This window comes from Lytechinus variegatus, chromosome 16, assembly GCF_018143015.1.
Source record: "Lytechinus variegatus isolate NC3 chromosome 16, Lvar_3.0, whole genome shotgun sequence".
Taxonomy (NCBI): Eukaryota; Metazoa; Echinodermata; class Echinoidea; order Temnopleuroida; family Toxopneustidae; genus Lytechinus; species Lytechinus variegatus.
Genome location: NC_054755.1, coordinates 29,625,220 through 29,648,272, shown reverse-complemented (window position 1 = coordinate 29,648,272; position 23,053 = coordinate 29,625,220). Strand labels below are relative to the sequence as shown.

The 23,053-nt window shown below is 37.8% G+C and overlaps 1 protein-coding gene across 1 annotated transcript; it reads left to right on the top strand.

Moving 5' to 3' along the window:
- Positions 1-22,862, top strand: LOC121429704 (monocarboxylate transporter 6-like). The gene is made up of 7 exons (XM_041626874.1): positions 1-691; positions 1,107-1,209; positions 14,532-14,734; positions 18,878-19,018; positions 20,259-21,197; positions 21,572-21,763; positions 22,225-22,862. Exons 3-6 carry the CDS (start codon positions 14,557-14,559, stop codon positions 21,718-21,720), a joined length of 1,407 nt encoding a protein of 468 aa, XP_041482808.1. The 5' UTR covers positions 1-691; positions 1,107-1,209; positions 14,532-14,556; the 3' UTR covers positions 21,721-21,763; positions 22,225-22,862.
- The last annotated feature ends 191 nt before the right edge of the window (positions 22,863-23,053 follow it).

Genomic DNA, 23,053 nt, shown 5'->3' with positions numbered 1-23,053 from the left:
GCAATAATTCCCTGGTAAGTGAATGCATGCACATGAATACTGCAATTTTGAGTTTTACTGTAAACATAAAGTCTTCCAGCGGAACCATATCTTCATTCATGCGCGCGTTTGTCGGAATACAATCATGATGCATTAACGGTAACTGCAAAGCGGAATGCAGTACCCATCTTCTATTCAAACGAATTTCTGGCATGTCTATTCAAAGCCCCAGTTCAAAGCTACAATAAACGTGACCGACATTGTATATCACTAGGCCTTTCCGTGTACACACGTATGCCACTCATCATGCTCATGACTTGTTGTCATACACAGTATAATATCAGGGAATATAGTGAATACCTGGGAACATCGATCGTGTTGTGGCAGTGCCACCGAAGAGGCCTTTAATTAGCTATGGCGATAGGCACAGCCTCACCATAAGCATGATAAGTTCCCTCACACAACAAAACAACTGCTTCGGTGATCAATGTACGATTCTTATAAACGTTTGCGTGATGTGGGAAATTAGAAGAAAGATAAATATATGTCATGAGTGAGCACTGTCTTGTGAATCCATCGAATGATGGGCTACACCACATCTCATGTCGGTACTCGATTTGTTAGTCAAGGATTTATAGTACGTAGACCAATTCTTCCCATTTCAAAAAGGAGAATATAAATATATCAGATGCAATATTTACCAAAGGACTCGGTAAGTTCAGTTCTCTCATCATGGTTACTATGTTCTGTATTGCGAAGTCATCCATATGAAATTTACAATACCTTTGATATCCCCTTTCCCCTTCAATACACCTATAGGCATGGTCACACCGCCCGAGCGTTGTTGGAGCGGTCGTGGAGCGGAGAGAAAAAAATCATCACCGCTCGCTACCGTTCACCATTTTCGATTTCGATTGTTTTATTTTTTGTTTTAGATTTTGTTTTCGATTTTTTCCCCAATGTGAGCAAAATTTGACCCTCTCTCCCTACCGCTCCACGACCGCTCCAACAACGCTCGTATGACCAGGCCTTATTATCGTGAAACAGTGTTGTTCTTATTTGATTTTCATCATGAATACATGGCAATAAAGTTGACTGAACTGAATCTACTCTATTTATTTCAATAGATGCGCAGGCTTGTAATTTTGTCAACGTGGTGTATGACCCCATCGAGGGGGTGCAATCCGGGCTTGATGACCTTGAAAACTTGTACACATCACCAGTGAACAGGTAAATGCATACATACAATTACAATTGATAAAAAAAATCAAATAAACCTTCACTCCTCTTTCATCAGGGTGATTGTATAATGCGAGGCTTAAATGCAAATACTTTGAATTCAACTACTTAACTTCAAATACTTAGTGCAAACGCAACTTCTAGGCGTGGTGTATAATTTATTCATAGCGACATGACGAAAGGGTTGAAGGGAGTTTACGGAGATAGGAGATGAGGGTGATGGCGAATCCTTTCGGATTGGGGGCGCTAGCCTCCCCCCCAAAAAATATTAACGACCAAGAAGGAAAAAGAGAAGGAAAAATAAGGAAAGAGGGAAGGGTGCAATATAATTATATTCACAAAATATGTCAAACTTTATCACATCATTGGATTGTTGTAATAAAAATGTCGAATATTTTGCTTGCTCGCTTTGCTTATTCGCGTTTAAAAAATAAATTTTGCCCGATGCACCATATCTGATCCCCCTCAAAACCTTTGTCCCATTACGCTACTGCTTTTCCAGTTATATTCAGGCTGTCTAAGGAGGCTTTGTAAAGTGACAATACTATTCTGAACATTTGGTTTTTTTTAATATTTGTTGGAATAACTGTACCAAATCTCTCATTGCTCTTAATTGTCATTTTTATAAACTTGGTACAGAGCTAATTTATGCACAAATTCGTTCATCTGAGACTTCGAATGATAATGATAATAAGGTGGAATATTAATCAGTGATCTACAAGTGTGTTAACTGTAGATTTTTTCTCTAGTCTTCAAAACTGACTTTCAGTTTTGAACAGTTGAACTTATTCATAACTTTTGACTTTCGCTGCTAAGTACTTTGTTCATGGACCAGTATGCTGTTGTTCTGTAGTTAGGCCTACTACCATCTTTATTTCAGAGTTTGGTGGTTTGATATTTTTCTTTTACTGGAGATTTTACATATGTTTATAATGCCTTTGTCTGTTTTTGTAATGTTTAATCATGACAAGTACATGTTTATACTTGTATTGTTTGTATCTTCATGTTCTATGCGTATATCCATGATATCAGTACCCTTGGCAACTCCCATTGTATTTTAACAAAGAGCCCAAATATGAACACAGTAATCGTTGACAATCCAAATCTTATCCACGATCGTCATCTAATTCCCCACAATGTATTGATTTCCAAAAATCTGTTTGACTTATGGGTACAACCAACATAAATTATTGTTATTTATGTTATGATAATATTAATCCAGTTGCCTGGAAAGAATTTAACTCTTCATGCATTTCTTGCTCTGTTAACATATTATCTTTTAATCACCTTGATCACGAAATAGACATCTATACCCTAAAAGTTATGACATTTCAAAAACATAACCTCGGTTATGGTTTGATGTTGACCTCCCAACGCCGCCATGGTCATCGCCGCCGTCGGAAAAGCGACGTCCATGTCTTGCTTCTGCTATGCGTGCGAGGAAAAATGGCGGACATGTTAAAGATATCCCAATGTGATTGTGCCAACATCGCCCCGAAATTATCAAACATTTGGCTTTATTTATTTATCTATCAGCAGCTGTGAATCATGGCAGCCATCTTGGAATTAAAGATGACTGACGAATCAGTCGGACACGTTATGTTTGCAACCCTGGGTGTAAAAATAACGCATAGACCCCAATTTATGAAATATAATCACCCATAAAAATAGTTTAATATGAGAAACTGCGTTCAAAATGGCACCATTTTGTTTTGGCCGATTTGAGGATGAAAACGTCGGAATCAAGTTTGGCAAACGGCTTTTTGGATTCAGCACCCCTTAATTACCTTAAAACAATTGATAACTCAGCATTAACACAAAATGCCTAAAGCACTTTTTCTGAGCACATTTTTTTTTCAAATCTGGACCTGACGATTGCGCTCAGCTATAAACGTTGAAAGAAAGTTTATTGACCGGGAAGCGACCGGGAATGTATAATAGGGAGTGACAATACGTATGGCACACGGTATACTATGTTTTGATATTTTGACGCGCGTGAACTTTGCTATGAACACTCCCAGCACACTTTGAGATCATGTTGAGCGGGGGGGGGGGGGGGGGGGACACGTTTGACCCTGACCCTAATTCATTGCCACGGTATGTCTGTATTTGCACGCTTCACAAAACAAACATATTCGTTTGTATTACTTTGCTCGAAGACACCCAAACAAACTTAAAGGAGAATATTTCGCGATGCGATTGCAATTTTTCTTTTGCTTACGATTGCAATTTTTATTTTGTTTTATCTTTTTTTTCTTCTCTGTTTGTTTTCTCATTTTCAACCTGTTCTTATAATTGTTTTCTTTTCTTTTCTTATTTTCACTTCTCTTCTGCTTTTATTTCTCTTTTCCATTTCTTCACTTCTCTTCTTTTCTCTTCTCTTTTCTCTTCTTTTCCTTTGTTTTCTTTCCTAAATGTTGCAGGGCAGGTCCAAGCTATTGTCCCCTCTGAAGCCAAAATCAAATATAGTGCTAAGTTCGTGGAAACATTTGAGAAAAAAAATGATTTTTAAATTGATTAATTAAGTTAATTATCTGGTGTCCAACAGGCAGTGTCCCGTATACGTCACAAGTTAGCATATGTTTTTTTAAGATTCTAAAAAAAAATAAGAAAAATTTTCCCCACACTTAGGAGAGTTCTAATTTATATTACTATACATCCAAAATCAAAGTGAATTTACTGAATTAATTTCATGATTATTTCTATCAGCTAATTAAGCTTTGTGACGTACGGGACAAATGTGTGACGTACGAGACACACCATAGGATTTCTATGTAATTCTAATTAGGGTTATTTTTCAATAAGGAGCAAAGACAATGTAAATTGAGACAAGTAATATTGTATCGGTGAATATTGGTAAAAGGCTGATAAAAGTTATGATTTGTAATAAATAACAAGGGCGCATATATTATCGTACTTGTTAACATATATGTTATTAATTAAATCTTTCATTATTATAAGGTCATAAAGTTGTTTTATGTTTTGTTTAATCATATATTATAATAGAAATATATATCAATCATGATAATCCATGCAAAACTTAACTTACTTTGGTTTACACCCAGTTAATTATAAGTTTTGATGAAATTTCACTTCCCCTTTCGTTTTACACATGGACAAATGTCCCGTACGTCACAGCGCGGATGTTTATATTTTGGGCTATTACATATTAACACCAATGGAATTATTTACAAGACATCGTTCATAGTATTTATTAGGTCGTAAAGTGTTTGCTTTATTTTGTTTCAGTGTATGCTATGAAAGAAATATATATCAATCATGATAATCCATGCAAAACTTAACTTTGGTTTACAGCAAGTTAATTATAAATTCTGATGAAACTTCACTTGCCCCATTCGTTTTACACATGGACAAATGTCCCGTACGTCACAGCGCGGATGTTTATATTTTGAGCTATTACATAATAACACCAATAAGTTCAATCATTTCATTAATGGCCAATGAAACTTGATAAGATACAAGATGAAAACATGATGAGAGATTTCCAGCTTATTCTAATTCACAGAGTTTTAACGATAAACTTTTTTTTTAAATTAGCTTTTGTCTGGTCCCGTACGTCACAGCGCATATTAATTAAAATATTATTTCGTTAATGGAATTTTAGATCGCAATTTTTTTACTGAATAAAGAGGGCACAACTGGCCTTCCAAAATCCATAAAAGATTCTCTGTTGTGCATTTTCTTTAATGTTACACAACTTTAAAGTCTCTAAATGTCCCGTACGTCACAAGTCAAATAGTTTGAACCTGCCCTGCTAGTATTTTCTCCCCTTTATGCATTCCCGTGATATTTCAAATTTTCGCCTGTGTGCTCGAAATTTGCCAATATGGTAGAAATTTCAATGTATTTCACTTCACAATCAATTGCAATCAATTACGTGAACCGCCTCTGGCAGTCTCGCCTGCATGACGTTATTCATTATAGCAGAAGTGCTGACTTTGAAACGACTGTAGAATAATAAAAAAACGCCATTCATATGGTAATAAAATGTTCGTTGACCCTAAATAACCTTTGACCTTGGTCATGTGACCTGAAACTCAGGCAGGATGTTCAGTTATACTTGATTACACTTATGTACAAGTTTCATGAACCAGATCCATAAACTTTCAAAGTCATGATGGAAATCAACAAAATTTATCACCATCATGGCAAAAGTTCATTGACCCTAAATAACCTTTGACCTTGGTCATGTGACCTGAAACTCAGGCAGGATGTTTATCAATACTTGATCACCCTTATGTCCAAGTTTTATGAACTAGGTCCATAAACCCTGTAAGTTATGATGACATTTCAAAAACTTAACCTTCCGTTAAGATTTTGATGTTGATTCCCCCAACATGGTCTGAGTTCATTGACCATAAATGACCTAATATGACCTTAGTCATGTGACCTCAAACTCTAGCAGGATGTTCAGTAAGACTCGAAAATCATTATGTTTAAGTTTCATGAACTAGGCTCATATACTTTCTAAGTTATAATGACATTTCAGAATCTTAACCGCCGCCGTCGGAAAAGCAGCGCCAATATAGGTGTCGTTCTGCTAATATACGATCGTTATGCGAATATCGACATTGCACAAGAAAAACCGGCGTAGCTGGTTCCTAAAAGTGCTCACAAACTTTATCAGTCACCCCTGAAAGCCTAACATATAGTGAACACTATTTGTTTCAAAAGAACAAGATTTTGTAGAATTAAAAGTGCATCTAGCCGTGGAAAAAATCAGGTTTCACCGCAAAGAAATCGCAATAGACTTTTCCCCCGCAAATTCCGCAATGCATTTCTACGAAGTCCCTAAAATGACATGCTGAGGGTACAGAATCCCCCCCCCCCGCAAAAACATACCGCCAAAATCACAAAATGGCTGCTATCTAGAGAATTTTACATATTTATTAGTGGTAGTACAGAGACTGACATGACCATAGCACTTTCAAAATTGTGATTAAAGGCAAAGAATTTAACTTTCACCATGCAGTGCTACATCTTACCATAAGCTTTCTTTCAAAATTAGGATGTTAGTCAGATGTCATCACTGCTGACCTCTAGAGGTCAGTGAACTTTAGGTCAAAGACCTCGAAATATCAGAAAACTGATGTTTCACATCATTAGTTCATAATTGATAGGGTAATAATGCAAATGAAATTATTTGATATTGACTTTCAAGTTTCAATTCAATGTTTAATTCAATTCAATCTTCATTGCAACGGTATACAAGGTTGGATAATGTACAAATAAAAATGGTTGACAATTATTAATTTCATATCTTACAAAGATTGATAATTTGTATATTTAGATTGAATAAGCATCATATTAAAAAGTTTCTAAAAAACATCTAATGTAAGAAATTATTAAACATTTTAAAAGAGAAACACATACATAAAATCAAGAAATACTGTCTTAAATTGCATGCCCATAATAATGCCATTAACCCAGTCCAGACAAAAACAAGAATTTGAAACAAAACACACATTATCATTGCAAATTATATAAGAACCAGGGAATAAAACTATTTTTATATTGGTTCTACACTTTGGTGAGTCAAGATCATTGGCTTTTCTAATTACGTTTCTGGTTTCACGTTTTGCTGGTAAGAGATAGTTAAGTTTGTGGTTGGGGTTTTGTATAAATTATGTTTGAACAAATGAAGACAGAGTTTTCTTCAACGATCGGATAAGTACTCAAGATTGCGAAATGAAATTGATTCATCGTAAGACATTGCTGGAGTTGTGATTTTCAGTGCTCTCTTCCTTATCGACTCTAGCCTATCAGACTGTTCTTTAGTCGAACCTCCATGAAACACCTGGCATGCGTATGATAATCAAGGACAGATCTAATGCAGGCTACATAATATTTACACATCAATCTGACCTAGGCCTGCCCTTCGTAATTGGACGACAAGGTTTTGCGGCTTTAGTGTACATTTCTTTAACATGACTTTCCCAGTTCAACTTGTTATTGATAAATACACCCCAAAGTTCGGCTTCATTATTTCTCTCTACGATGTTACCTCTAATTGTAAAGTTAGGTATTTGCATATCATTTGAATGAGACCAATCGACCAGAGTATTGAGAGCCCTCTGAACAGTACCGTGACCTTTAGGACAGACTTTGTATCATCAACACATTTAACAACAGGAAGGTTAGAACATATAGGTCACATATCATGATAACAAAGAGCAATGGTCCAGTTTTTGTCCCTTGGTGCACGCCCACATTTACATCTATCCAGTCAGACATAACTCGGTTCATTTTCACTCTGTTTTCTTTAACAAAGAAATGCTCTTATCCAGTTTACAATGGTTGAATGAAATTCTGATTTCTTCAATCTGACAAGACGCAAATTGTGATTTATCCTGTGGAATGCTTTCATGTAATCTATGAACAATACTCTTAAAGGAAAATTTTGGCATCTGTTTGAAGGAACCAATTATTGATACGATCAATAAGAGCAGATACCGTTGAAGATCCTGATATATTGCCGTACTGCTTTGGATCTGCTTGTGGTAGGTTAGTATTCCATATCCATTTACAAACATAACTTTCTAATATTTTTGCCAATACAGGGGTAAGAGATATAGGTCTTGGGTCGTTTTCAATAGACACAGGTGGATTGATTTTTAGTACTGGGATTACATCCGCTGATTTTCAGATAGGGGGTTCATAACCTTCGTTGATAGAAAAATTGAATATTGGACATACGGGTTCCGCAAGAATATCGGAAAACTCTTTGAGGATCCAGGAAGGTATTCCATCTGGCCCAGGTGCCTTCTTCTTTCGACATCATATGCAGATATAATATACTCAGCAGGTGGGAAGTCCTCCCCCGGTTGGGACAATGATTCAACAGGTTGTAGTTGCTGAAGATCTTCTGACACCGAGGAAAAGAAGGAGTTGATCATATTGGCCAGGCCAGATACGTCTCAGGTTGCTGAATGGGTCCTATGATGATATCTCTGCCCAGTAAGAATCTTAACGTCTTCCGACCACTTATGACGATTATTACCCGGGGGGCCACTTACATTGACGAGTGGATACCATGCGCGACCAAAAAAACACGTAAAAAGGATGTCTTTTTCACGATAGGGCACGTTACGTACGTAACATGATAAGGGTGTCAAAAGCACAAAAATAATGAAAAATGGGTATCGATTTCGCTAGGACAATTACGTGTTTAGGGTCGAATTTGCGGGGATGATAAAACAAAATTAAAACGTTTTATAAAGGACTAGCAGCAATTACCCGTGGCAGCACAGGGGGTAGGAGTCATTTTTCTTTATCAAAGTGTGTGGGGGGAGGGGAGGGGGTGACATTCTTGTATGTACAGCTAGACTGCCTATTTACACTGAAAGCCGAGCAATTTATTGATGAAATATAGACAAATGATTTATAGCAGACTTCTCTTTCAATATAGATAGGAGGTTCAATTAAGTTAAGCATCTTGGGTTGAACTGGAGGAAGAACTTCAATAATCATTACAGAGTGAAATCCAAATCTAACTATAAAATTGAAAAATGTATTAGAACACGGTGTATTCAGTAAGCAGTCAAGAGGCAATTATTGTGATATAGAAATGTTATGATTACATGTATTGGGTCGGAAATAAATATGTAAGTACATTGCACATGTACCTTACAATGCACATTAGACTGCAGTTGTTTGTAATTTTTAAATTAAAGGTTGCTCAATCATATATAAGTATGGCAGGATGTCGAAAAGAAGTGAGAGTGAGAGAAAGGGGGGGGGGTGATAAAATGAGTGAGACAGAAACAGTGGTGGGAAAAATGAGTCAGACAGACAGTGAGGAAAATGAGAGACAGAGAATGGGAATAATGAGAGACAGAGGGGAAAATGAAAGAGACCCACACGGGGAAAATGAATGAGAGAGAGAGATAGTGGGGAAAATGAGAGAGACAGTGGGAAAATCAGAGAGAGATGAAGAGAGAGATAGAGAAATTAAAGAATACAAAAGAGCGAGATAGAGAGAGAAAAGATTTTAGATGTTAATTGTGATAAAAAGATAAGATTTGTATGGCTTACATGGGCATTTTAATTTTTTTTAGAGGTTTTAGATATCTTTTTTTACTGGTGGATCAAATAGTTATGCATTGAAATAATTGATAAAAATCTTAGAAAGTACACTGTAAATGTAGTTTGGAATTATTGTGTCTTTTAAAAGGTATATGGGCATCTTCACTGATTATAATTTCATTCAAATAAATAACAATATTGATAAGTGTATGTTAGATTATGTCTTTTTTCATAAAAATATCATGTTAATTAAAGGCAAGATATGCTACAACAGTATACAGATGAAAAGATCATAATATTTGAGATGGCATAATGCATAAGGTCCCGTATGTCTGTTATACACGGTATTGGCTGTTGAAGCGATAAACCATTTTTACACTGTATTATTCATATCTACATTTTTAATAAACATCTTCATATGTTCAACAGAGTTTTGTAGAATACATGTCAAACAAAATATGTGTAGCAAAAAAAAATGCCAGTGTTGCCAATTTGCAGAAGAAAATCTGATCAAATTTGCCTTTAAATAAAAGGGTTAATAGCAAATCTATTGAAGACAATTTTAATTTTGGGTTTTGGAACTTTTTGTCTCACCTGCGAAGCAGAGTGAGACTATAGGCGCCGCTTTTCCGACGGCGGCGGCGGCGGCGGCGTCAACATCAAATCTTAACCTGAGGTTAAGTTTTTGAAATGACATCATAACTTAGAAAGTATATGGACCTAGTTCATGAAACTTGGCCATAAGGTTAATCAAGTATTACTGAACATCCTATTAAAGTTTCATGTCACATGACCAAGGTCAAAGGTCATTTAGGGTCAATGAACTTAGACCATGTTGGAGGAATCAACATCGAAATCTTAACCTGAGGTTAAGTTTTTGAAATGTCATCATAACTTGGAAAATATATGGACCTAGTTCATGAAACTTGGACATAAGGTTAATCAAGTATCACTGAATATCCTGCATGAGTTTCACGTCACATGACCAAGGTCAAAGGTCATTTAGGGTCAATGAACTTTGGCCGAATTGGGGATATCTGTTGAATTCCCATCATAACTTTGAAAGTTTATGGATATGATTCATGAAACTTGGACATAATAGTAATCAAGCATCACTGAATATTTTGTGCAAGTTTCAGGTCTCATGATTAAGGTCAAAGGTCATTTAGGGTCAATGAACTTTGGCCGAATCGGGGGTATCTGTTGAATTACCATCATAACTTTGAAAGTTTATTAGTCTAGTTCATTAAACTTGGACATATGAGTAATCAAATATCACTGAACATCCTGTGCGGGTTTCAGGTCACATGACCAAGGTCAAAGGTCAATGAACTTTGGCCGAATTGGGTTTATCTGTTGAATTACCATCAAAACTATGAAAGTTAATGGATTTTATTCATGAAACTTGTACATAAGAGTAATCAAGTATCACTGAACATCCTGTGCGAGTTTCAGGTCACATGATCAAGGTCAAAGGTCATGTATGGTCAATGAACTTTGGCCATGTTGGGGTTTTTTGTTGAATAACCATCATATCTCTGTAAGTTTATTGGTCTCGTTCATAAAAAGTGGACATAAGAGTAACCATGTATCACTGAACATCTTGTGCGAGTTAGAGTAGTATTCAAAGTCAGCACTGCTGCTATATTGAACCGCGTGATGCAGGTGAGACGGCCAGAGGCATTCCACTTGTTTTTTTTAATTATGTGTTTTATTGGTATTCAAAATCACATATAATCACAATATTTACAGGTGATTGGAATGATTTGAAACAGTTCAAAAGCAGTAAAATCACAAAACAAAGATGAAATAAAAAAATAAATGGAAAAAAAAATAAAAAGGGTGACATAAATCAAAATAAAACATTGGACGATACAGGTTACTCTAAAGGGAATACACATCGAGATGAATTTACATGTATAATCATTTGTAGCATATTACTCTTTGCATTGTACAAGTCTCAATTTAAGATACAAATGGGTTTTGGAACTTAGCACTGAGTTGATTATCTGACTCAACCAAACAACTTCATCATATGTTGGAATTTAGATTTACTGCGGCATCAATCATTCAATATAAATATTACATTTTACGTCAAAATACTAACCATGCACTGTTCAACTGTGTACAACAGAGCACTGGCACAGTTTGATTTTGGAGCGTTGAGTAGCAGGTAGCCCAATCTGTTAAAATATAGGATTAAATACAAAGGATGTGTTAATGAAACTGGGCAGAAACATTAGATGTAGACCCTCACCCCCCAGCAAACCCCCAGTCAACACTTGTTTTCAAAAAGCCAAGTCAGAATAGGGTTAACCTCTTTGTGACAACTGCCCACATTTTGTACGGTAACCACTGAGGACATCGGCCGATTACGGTATGTTGTTTACGTTTCAGCAGCGCTACACATGCATATATACATGCAGCCAGCGCATGAGTGTAAGTACGTACCGTATACCGTGCTTTGTATTTCGCTGACCCGAGAGAGGTAAAAGGGACGGGAATTTCGAAGCTATACTCAGGGCGGCGAAAAGGAATGCCAAAAAGTTACGAATTGTAAAAAAACTTTAAATAATGCGACCAAAATACCACAAACAACCCCCGTCATGACAATCTGTGAACAATTTAACCATGTTTAGAAAAAATTCCAGCTCCATTGAGTGGAAAACCACGGAGAAAACGTGCTTCAAACAAACGGAAGGACACACAAGATTAGCCAAATTATAGTAAGGATGTCCTTTTTGGCCCAACACTTCGTGTTTAGAGTCCGATTTGCGTGAGGTGTAGAAGTGGGGTCGTACTTTAATAAAGCCGACGACCGAAGGACCCGTAACAATAAAACATTCCTGTACTTGTTTAGGGTTCATTTCAGGGAATATTTGCCAAGATTATCGTTTTGTTTCCAATACTTGTTAAGGGTAGGGTTTGACACCCCAATACTTGTTAAGGGGTGCATTTTCAGAATATGGAAATTACGTGTTTAGGGTGCTTTTCGAGACCCCATAGTCGCGCATGGTATCCACTCGTGAATGGAAGTGCCCCCCCCCCCCCGGGGATTATTATCATCTACTTGATTAATAAACGTTGATGATACTGCTCACGCAAATTCTTTCTCACACGGTTTACTTTATTTCTCAGCAACTTATAAAGACTGTTATTTTTGTTTTGCAGTGCGTGTTGACACTTGGAAATCAAATTACGAAAATGGTCGGTATATGGTCGCTCACTTTCCAGTCTCGTCACAATCTTGAAAGGGAAATGTTTTTCAATAAGCGATTTTAGACCGTTCTCAAATATCACATATTTCTCTTGAGATGACGGGGCTATAAATAATGAAGTCCAGTTTATGTTAATGGGATCATATTCAAACATAGCCTTGTCCTTGTAGGTCCATGGCCTTACTGCTCAAACATCCGATTTTCTTTTTTTCTTTCTTTACGATTGGTGCTATGAATGAAGGCTTAGGAGAGTAAATTACATCCTGGTGATCGGATAATCCGAGAGCAGCTTCAACCTCTGGTTCGTTGTAGTAATTACCCATATTGGTGTAGACAAGATCCAGCTTAGATCCCTGACGTGTAGGTTTTTTACTATCTGTTTCAATATGTAGTTACGTTTCAAATACATATCGGACATAAAACTTCCGTAATGATAACTCCCGAATTTTGAAATCTACATAAAATTATATCAAGAGAGGCAGAAATATGTTGTAACATTTGGTCATGCTCAGCCTTTTTGTTTTGTTGAAACTAAACTGCACCTACAATAATCGGCGCTTTGATTGTAGCTTATCCAGAATTGATTCTATTTGGTTTATATCCGACAGTTTAGGAAGTACACCAACAGGTACTGATGTAAGAATATAACACGCGACTCCACCACCAGTAGTGCAATCTCTGCTACAACATATAGGGTGTGGGGGGTGATAGTCAGCAATAGAGAGCGAACAATCAAGGATACGTCAACTTTTTTATCATTCAGGATGACGAAAAGTTCTTCTAATTTAGGTACCAGTGATCTAGTATTCGTGTTCATCAATATGGGCATGTGTCATTTATTTATTTTGATATGAGCTAGGTTACTTGAGTTAATACATTATCATCGGGATGTGACACTGTTTTTTAGTACCAGAACGAACTCCTGGTGGGTTTTCCGCTTTATGGCAATGCATAAATAATTGATTTTGTTCCATACGTTTCAGATATCCTGATATTCTAGAGAGACTTTTTTGTGTGTTATATGTTTTGACTTTTGACCCTGGAGAGCTGGCAAAGGTCAATGACCTTAAAATTTTAAACTATTGACAATTTTAGAATATTAATGCTTAGCATCACCGGTCTATGATAAACATGCCTCTTGTTTAAAAAAAGGCAATACAATTTATTCAGCACAATGCATTTCCACGAAAACCCCAAAATGACATACTAAAAGTCCCGAAATATCCAGTTGGTGGAAAGGCCTCTTATTTGCATATATCCAAAATGGCTGCCATTGTGAGAATTTTCATGTTTATTTGTAGTAGTATAGACTGCTCTGGCCACAGATCACTTTCAAAAATTATGATTAAAGCATTAAACCATCACCAATTTCATTTTGAAATTATGATGAAAGCGATATTTGACCTCTACTAGCCTTTAAAGGTCAACTACTAAAGGTCAACGACCTCGAAATATCAGAAAATGTATGTTTTCCATCATTAGTTGATGATTAATATGGTTATAATGCAAAAAAGGGTTATTCAATATTGACTTTTAAGGTATCCTGACAGTCTAGATAGATTTTTGTATATCATGTTTTTTTTACCTTTTTACTGGAGAGCTGGCAAAGGTCAATGGCCTTAGATACATATATATACATACACACATACATACATACATAACATAACATATACCAAAAATATGATCAAAGCGCTTTTCCGAGGTTTTCCGATGCTCACAATTTTAGAATATTGATACTTAGCATCACTGGTTTATGATAATGATATGTTATGAATGATTATGATATTTTATTCAAAAGAAATAAGCAATAGGGTAAGGTTTATTCTTTCCCATGGTACAAGAATAATAAATTTTACTCAAAGAGAAAATGGTTGAATGCTTTGAGAAAAAAGTCTCACAATTCACGAGATTTTGCAGGGATATGAATTCAGCCGCGAGAGGACTTGGATAAATCTTGCTCATTTTCTCCATAACACAGGGGCTTCCAGACTGACTGAAGTGTTTGTAACCATGACATTGTGCAACTTGTTTGCTCTCTCATCCATGCAGATTGGTCTTCCGTAACTAAGAAAATATGGCGATAGGACGCCATACCGTCGTGTGGATAGGGAGGTTCTCCGATGCATTCATCAGAAAGGGGGTCGTCAAGAGTTTCGGTGTCCTACTTCCAGCTATGACTGTCTACTTGAACACCAACTACACCACCATTGGACTCATCCTTTCTCTCAACGCTGCTTTTACACAACTTGCTTGTAAGTTACATTTTTTAAAACACTTCTTATCTGCCAATTTTTCATTCCGGTTGTCCTAGAAGCTTTTGACAAAATGAAGTTCGTGAAGGGTTTTATAAGCTTCTTTGAAATGAAATGCGAACGTGTCTTGTCAGGTCTGCTCATAAACACGATTTTAAAGCGGTTAGTTTTGAAGAATGACGTGGTTGGCATGCAGTAAGCTATTAAGAAGTGCGCGGTAACCTAGCTATAACTAGGCTGTGTTACGGGGCTGAATTACTAACTGCATATGTTGGGCTTTTAAGTTAATATTTTTTAAGCTTAATAGTTTCAATGTTCATAGCGGTTGCTGCAAGTAAAGCGGTTACCTTGCTGTGAAATTTACCTACATTCCGCTGCACTCTACCCAGTTGAGGTAAATGGGTACCGGCAGGAAGTAATTCCACAAGAAGCTGCAAGTACCGTATTCGGTAGACAAATTTACCGTATATACATGTGATCGGCTTTTGCATCGGCTCTCGGTTCTGAACCAAAAGCCGATCACATGTAAACACGGTATCTCTTAGCCCGGGTAGTATCACTGATCTCTCCTCTAACTGGATATGCGGGGAGGGTCCTTTGTTTGAAGCCCGCGAGTTCTATTGTCCGCCATACCAGTTCCCCCTAACGCGATCGCTCCATTAGCATGTGCATTGTGAGCGATACGCTAGCTGTCTGCACACTGAAGCACTCATTGCTTTTTATACAAAACTTCATATATTTAAGGTGCCAGAATTCGCAATTTTCTTGAAACCATGGTACTTTCCCAGTATACAATTCGGAAACATAATTTTGAAGGGGTTGGTGTTTTCTCACCTACCGAAGAATGGATGAAATCCTTGACTTGTCTAGGGGTATTTTGGAGGTTTTCCAAATAACCATCTTAGGATCGATATGGCGAGGACTTTCTAGGTTATGAAGGCTTATAACACTGGGCTTGAACCCCCCTTTAATTTAAGTCTACCCCACCCCCCCCCCAAAAAAAATCAAACAAGTGTAACACCCAAAAATTCATCGTTTTCAAACGTTGGAAATATAACTTTCATATTTTATTTCTGATTTTGATTAGAATTTTGAGCATTGTGTGTTTTTCTCTCTATTCAAATAATCATTTTCATGAGGTGGACTCGCCCTTTAAAGAACAAGTCCACCCAACAAAAACTTGATTTGAATAAAAAGAAAAAAATTCAACAAACATAACCCTGAAAATTTCATCAAAATCGGATGTAATATGAAAGTTATGGCAGTTTAAAGTTTCGCTTCATTTCACAAAACAGTTATATGCACATCTCGGTTGGTATTCCATTATTTTAACATTTTGTGCTTCCGGCAAGGAGGTCCTAAACGTCAAATTCGTAAAAATTGAAATATTGTATAATTCAAACTATAAAACACAAAAGAAATAGTGAGTAAAATCATTGACTCTCTCATTTGGATGTAACTGGCTCGTTCATATCACTATTTTTTTAATAAGCGAAACTTTGAAATGTCATAACTTTTTATTTTACATCAGATTTTAATGAAATTTTCAGCATTGTGCTTGTCTGATTTTTCTCTATTGATTCAAATCAACATTTTTCTGAGGTGGACTTGACCTTCTCTCTCTCTTTCCTTCTGTCACATCGATCGACCCTCTTCAATTATCCTGTACCCAGTTTGTTTATATGCACTGTAGGCAGCGGAAGCGGGGGGGGGGGGTGGGTCCTGTACCCCTAAATTTTAGGTGGGGGACAGACCCCCAAAAATTTATGTTGACAACTTTTTTTTGTTCTTTTTGCTTGTCAATTTTTTTCCTGCATCCCCCTAAATTCAGGTGGACCCCCCTAAAATCGTTGTGGTCCGCCCTGAAATTCTGGTTGATAACCCTTTTTTGATGCTTGTCAGATTATTTCTTTTGTTTTGCATCCCTTCCTAAATTTTGGGTTGATAACCTTTTTTTGCTTGTCAGATTATTTTTATTGCGTCACCCCCTAAATTTCTGGTTGATAACCCCCCCCCCCCCTTTTTTTTGCTCCACCGAGACATTTTTTCTTTGAAGACATTCGGCATCTCAAAATAAGTTCTGTGAAATTTCTGAAGTCTGTAAATCCGTCTCTGTAGCTTAATGTCTTTTTACGTACTTAAAAAAAAGAGTTCTTGGAAAAAATAATTCGATCTACTGTTGACAGAGAAATATCACAAATTCACATGCCACAAGTTACATAAGCCCCCTAAAGTCCTAGTCCTATACCGTACATGTACCTATAGCTTGTAAATTTTATTGTCCTTTCACAAATAAAAGATAAATAATTTTCAGAATACCTTGTAGATCCAGTCCTTGTCCCAAAAATCAGTCTTTCGGTCAGGATCTAGGCTTGCAAATTTTTTTTTTAACTCCTCCGAAACGGCAGATTTTCAGTCTTAAAGAGAAATTCCAGTAGTTGCAGTAAACACTGATTTCATGAGAAAGTCTGTAAAACAAGGCTTAATTGTCAGTATATCATCGAGGATCTAGATCTGGTACAGTTACATTAACTGAACTTTGTGAAATCTTGAAATCTACGCTGAAAAATGTTCACACCGAAGATCCCCAACACAGAATAGCGCACGTGGGACAATGTATAATTATTGCTTAGGGCGTCGGGCCCGACGCCCTACCCGATTCCTGTGCTTATTTGCTGATTTCTCAGCAATTACACAATTTCTTCCAGAATTCTTTGGCACATGCGTTTTATTTATACAAACAGACACTTTGGTGGTCATTTCATTGGATTCTGTACGAACTCATTTTGATATCGTTACCAAAACTAGCATTTACCTTTAAGGCTCAAGTTTCACAATACATACACGGTCAGTATTTTCGTGTCTCAGTCGTGATATTCTTCTGTCCAAACATGATTGATAAACTCATAAAACTTGGTGACATTTGTGAATATTAATAAACTGAATATTCATTTGAATCATGGTTTGAATTCATCACGCTTCCAGAGAAATCACAACAATCGATAACCCCCCCCCCCCCCGGAGTTTTAAAGTTTTGGAAACTTGCTCTGGTAATATAGAATTACCACACATGTAATTGAGCACATGGGACTACATAAAGTCTACAATTATGCAGTTCACCAGCTTGTCTTATCTGTGAAAAGTAATCCCATTTTCTCTGTTTCCATGGTCGTCACAATAAGTGCAATTATACGTGGCACAGGACGACATCTTAAACTATGTATCATGTATAAATTAACATTGAAAACTGCTGTTATAAGAGTTGATTTGGTAAGTATAATTAAGAATTGACACTATTGCCGTGTACCGGACTCTACTCCGATTTTGGCTTTTTGGGGGGAACTCGGCGTGCGAAGGTACCAACTTCCGGTGCTTCAACACGGAATAGGCCAATCAGCGTTATTGTTCCCATCCAGGTAGGGGAGAGATCAGTGGGTAATATACATGACTTTATAATACGCCTTGAGCACATAATCTGGGCGATACCTGCGCTATCCCAATCATGTCCAATGTGATTAAAAGATATATATTTTTGACCGGCTACCGGTTCGAGCAGAAAACTGCTAAAAGTGCATAGCGGTTATTTATATTCCCGTAGCAATCAATTTGGCTCACATCTGAAGGTGGAGTATGTTGATGAGCCCCAATAATGCAATCAAAATCGACGTATGAAGCGGTTGTTATTTATCGTGTGGAGGAGCCGTGGTGTAGTGGTTCTGACTCTCGCCCTGTAAACAGAGGGTCGTGTTTTCGAATCCCACCGCGGTCTCGCGTCCTTTGGCAAGGCGTTAATCCACACTTTGCCACTCTCGACCCAGGTGCTAAATGGGTACCCGGTAGGATGTGAAAGTCATTGTAGCTTGTCCAGTACTGTGTGCGCCTCACCGGCGACTGACTGGAATACTCCCCAGGGAGTGGAGGATGTGCACACATTGTGTGCGGGAATGACTGATTGAATCCGATGACCGGGGTAATAATATATCTGTGAAGTGCTTAGACACGTCGTTTCGATGTATTAAACGCTATATAAAAGCGGATTATTATTATTATCGGCGCAGGACAAATTCTTGTCTAAAGCGTTTTTCGTTACTTGTGATTTTGAAATGGAAATTAAAAATTGAAATTTTCATTTTTTTTGTCCAGGTTTGGTGATGAATCCACTGATAAAATGGTTGGGATCAAGGCGTGTAGCGATAATTGGTGGAACCATGACAGGGTTGTGCACCCTGTGTACCGCTTTTACTAATTCAATTTATCTGACGGGGTGCCTCTTGGTATCAGCAGGTGAGAAAACCCTTCATCTTATCATATTCTTTTACCTATTTACGACAATGGACTGTCTCAATCCTTATCTAGAGATCAGATTCTAACTTTTTTCAATTGGCAATGTCAGTGTTTTTAACATTACTTTCTGTTGAAATCTAAGGATCAGATATAAATAGAAAATTATAAAGCATATTTTCAGAGTTTCAAAGTTGTTAATTTGTCTGGTGAAAATGATATTTTACTTTCAATTGCGTTGCCATTTTGCCGTTACTTCTAATTGACAAAAAATGAATTCGTATTCTAGAAATCAAGAAAATAATCCCTTCTACGTATATATCCAAACCTATGTATTTATAGAACCCCCTGGCACAAATGACATTGTGCGACATCACATAATTGAGGCAGTTAACCTTCGCGGCCGAGCGAAATTTTTGACCGCGCCGCTCGCGGGCTCTTTTAAGTCTTGCTCATCGTCAGAGACCGTTTTACAGAAGCCATAGTATTTGGTTTCGAAATTACGCTGCATTTTGTAATATCATGTCAGATCCCAAATTGATCTAAAAGGTGATTTCGTGTACAAAGTCAATGCAAAAAAAAATCATGAAAATGTATTCAATTCAATGCTAGTACGAAAATTACCGAAATGTGGTAGAAATTAGATTGTTTAGGGAAGACGTGCTGTATCATTTTTTTTTTCTTTTTCCTCTTCACTACTCTTTGCACTCTCTCTTCTTTCTTCCCATACCCCCTTATTCCTTTTCTGCTGCTATACTCATTAGCTAATACAACGACGTACCTTACGACAAATTCCATCATTTTACATTTCCTCACTTTTTTTTCTTTCTTCGTACTTTTTAACACTTACCCTATCACTTTTCATATTTATTCCCCGCTTTATTGATTTTGGGTTTTCTTCTATATTTCTTCATTCTCCTCGGGCTGTATTTTCATTTTTTTTCATTTACACAGGTCTTCATTGTTCACATTTTCCTATTGTTCGTGTTCCGGTATCAATTATACTCCCCATAAAGCCTTTTCCTGAACAATAAGATATGCATTGATATGCAAACACGTGGTGCTGATAGGATATTGGACTTCAACTTGACTTGTGTATTTTTGTTTGAGCTGATGTAGCTCGTATGATTATTTCCTCATGCTCTTATCAGTTTCTATCTAAGATATCGGCCATTAATTGCAGACAGTAAACATTAAAACTTTATTTATGGAAGAAATGTATATTCATGTGTTTGTTCTCCAGGATTCTTTTCAGCTGGCTCCAACCTGGGAACGACGACGACTCTTCGGTGGCATTTTGGACCTCGTTTTGGCTCCGTGAATTCCCTTGCCCTCATTGGAATATCGGCAGGGTCTACCCTCTTACCTCTCCTGACGGCCGAATTATTAAGAATCTACGGTCTCAGTGGGACGCTTCTTATACTCGGTGGCCTTCTCCTAAACGAGTTACCCATTGGCGCGGTAATGGTGCCACCTAGGAACCACTTCGTGCATGTTGCAACTCATTCGGACGAAGTTGATTGTGACAATAAAATGGCTGTCAATGGTGTACTGGGGGATAGTGACAGAGGGGGTGAGATTTACCGTGTTGGAAAAGGCGTCTGCAATCTAGCTGAAAGCAAGAACGAAGTCAAAGTATCGACAGATCAAGAACAGTTGTCTACAAGTGCTAATTCCTGCCGAAGCTGTATGAAATCAACCAAGGACACGTTTGACTTCCGGATATTCCGAGAAGAGAAATATTTCACCGTCTTCATGCTTCCGGTGCTCATTCTTTCCGCTTTGGCCAACTATGGCTGGGTCCTCTTCGTGACGTCATACGCGATCTCGGTCGGCGTGGATTCATTCAGAGCTGCCTACCTCGCTGCCGTCGGCGCGGCCGGTGGCATGGCTTGCTGTGCGGTGCAAGCTATCGTTTTTCACTGGCAGCCCATGTGGAGCCCGCATGTTATGGCCTTGTTATCTCTTAGCGGTGCAGTGACATTGATGATACAGACATTGAACTCTACCTTACATTCCCTGTTGATATGTTCTTTCGTCATTGGTGCCAGTTTGTACGGTGTGTCTGTCGTGGTCGATGCCGTCGTAGCCGTTATAGTAGCACCGAAAAATTTCCAAGCAGCAATTGCTTTCACCTTTGCATTAGAAGGGATCGGGACATTAATCGCCGGACCATTCTCGGGTATGTCATGTATACTTTAAGTCTCATTCTCGAAATATTGTCGTCAGTCAAGAATACCACCGCTTACATGGCAGGTGGATACACGTCTTATGATCAGAAATCCTCGCTACAGTCGAAACTCCTATAAATGGAAAGAGTAAGACATCATTTTTTTTCTTCAGTGGTCGTTTTCACTTTCAAAACGCAATTTAAATCAGTCACTTCAAAGTGTTGACAGTACTCTTGTCCATTTGCAGTATATATATGTTAGGTCAGTTATCAAGTGCAAACCTTGTCATGAAACGAGTGACAACATTTATATATTTTTAAAGGTTGCAAATTATAGACAAAAATGTAATTATCGTCTCATCATATATGTTTTTTTTTCAATCCAGGATTTCTCTTCGACTACACCGGGAGTTTTGAGACGGTTTTCTTGGTCCTTGGAGGCATCGCTGCTATTGCACACATTCTTGGTGTCCTTCTTATAATCATCAGACGATGTTCTAGACAGCATCACAACGTGGCTGAACAACGTCTCTAATTTCGAGAATACATGTGGATGAACTTAAAAGTCAGCGCTTTAACTCTTCATGCCTTGCGTTCGCATTATTGCACATCCGTAGGCGTGTTTCGTTCGCATTTTTGCACAACCACACATTTCCCATAGACGTCCCCTGTCCCATTGTTTTTCGAACAATTGCATGCCCCAGAGCGTGGATAGCTCCAATGTATAGCCTGGCATTTTTGTATACCGTACATGTGTACCAATCGATTGATCGAGCGTGCGACATTAGTTTAGCGTTCGAAGGATTATCGCACTTTACAAATTACAGAATCTTTGAGTTTTCCCTAAAAATCAATACATCCTGATCACAGCCGGAAGATCATTGAAAAAGGAGAGGATAAAATCAATAAAACCCTCCTCACAAACAATACCATGGCCAGGTTTATTGTTAGGAGTCTGTGACTCATGGCACGAATGTGAATGAGACCCTAAATTAATGCAACACAAAGGGGGTATACAGGTGAACGCATGAACTGTTAAAGCTCTGTTTATCAACATTTGAAACGATTTTGTCCTATCAATCTGGCTTATTTCAATTCGCGAACTCTACCGATGGCTAGATGTTTTGTCTGTCTTTAGTCTGATTCAGTTCAGTCTCATGGGGTCTGCGTGGTCTTGTTAAAAGATACGCTTGGTTCTGTACTCTGATCTGTAGTACTGTCTGAGAGTATGCTCTTTTTCTGAAACCATTCGTACGTAATGACAAGACTACGCGTCCATTGTGTAATTGAGTTGTGTGAGACTGTATAAATCAGATATGATGATTTACGTCTGGGACCGACTTTTGACGCAACCATCCGAAAGTCGCGACCCAGGACTCGAACTATATTATAGAAAATGTCAATGCGTACGTATGACAGAACCGCGCGTACTACTACGTTACGACAGAACTGCGTTGACGTTATGACCTCAACGGTTTGAGCACATGTGATGACAGGATCGACAAACCACATACATAAAGTCTTGTGCATAAGCGTTCACTCCATGGGGTTCCTTAGAGTGAAGCACCGCGATGCATAAGCACATACTGCGCTACCCAACCAAGTGGGTGTTTCATAAAGCTGTTCGTAAGATAAGAGCGACTTTAAGAATAACTAGTGATCCTTTCTTGTGGTAAATGGCATATTCATCGGCGATGGTTTAGCGCGTAAGAAAGGATCACCAGTCGTTCTTAAAGTCGCTCTTAACTTACGAACAGCTTCATGAAACGGCCCCCAGAAGGGTCATACGAGAGTTGCTCCGGTCTTAATATCTCAGAGGGTTAGAGTTGGGATCTTAATACATTTTTTTTTGTTCAGAATTATGCAAA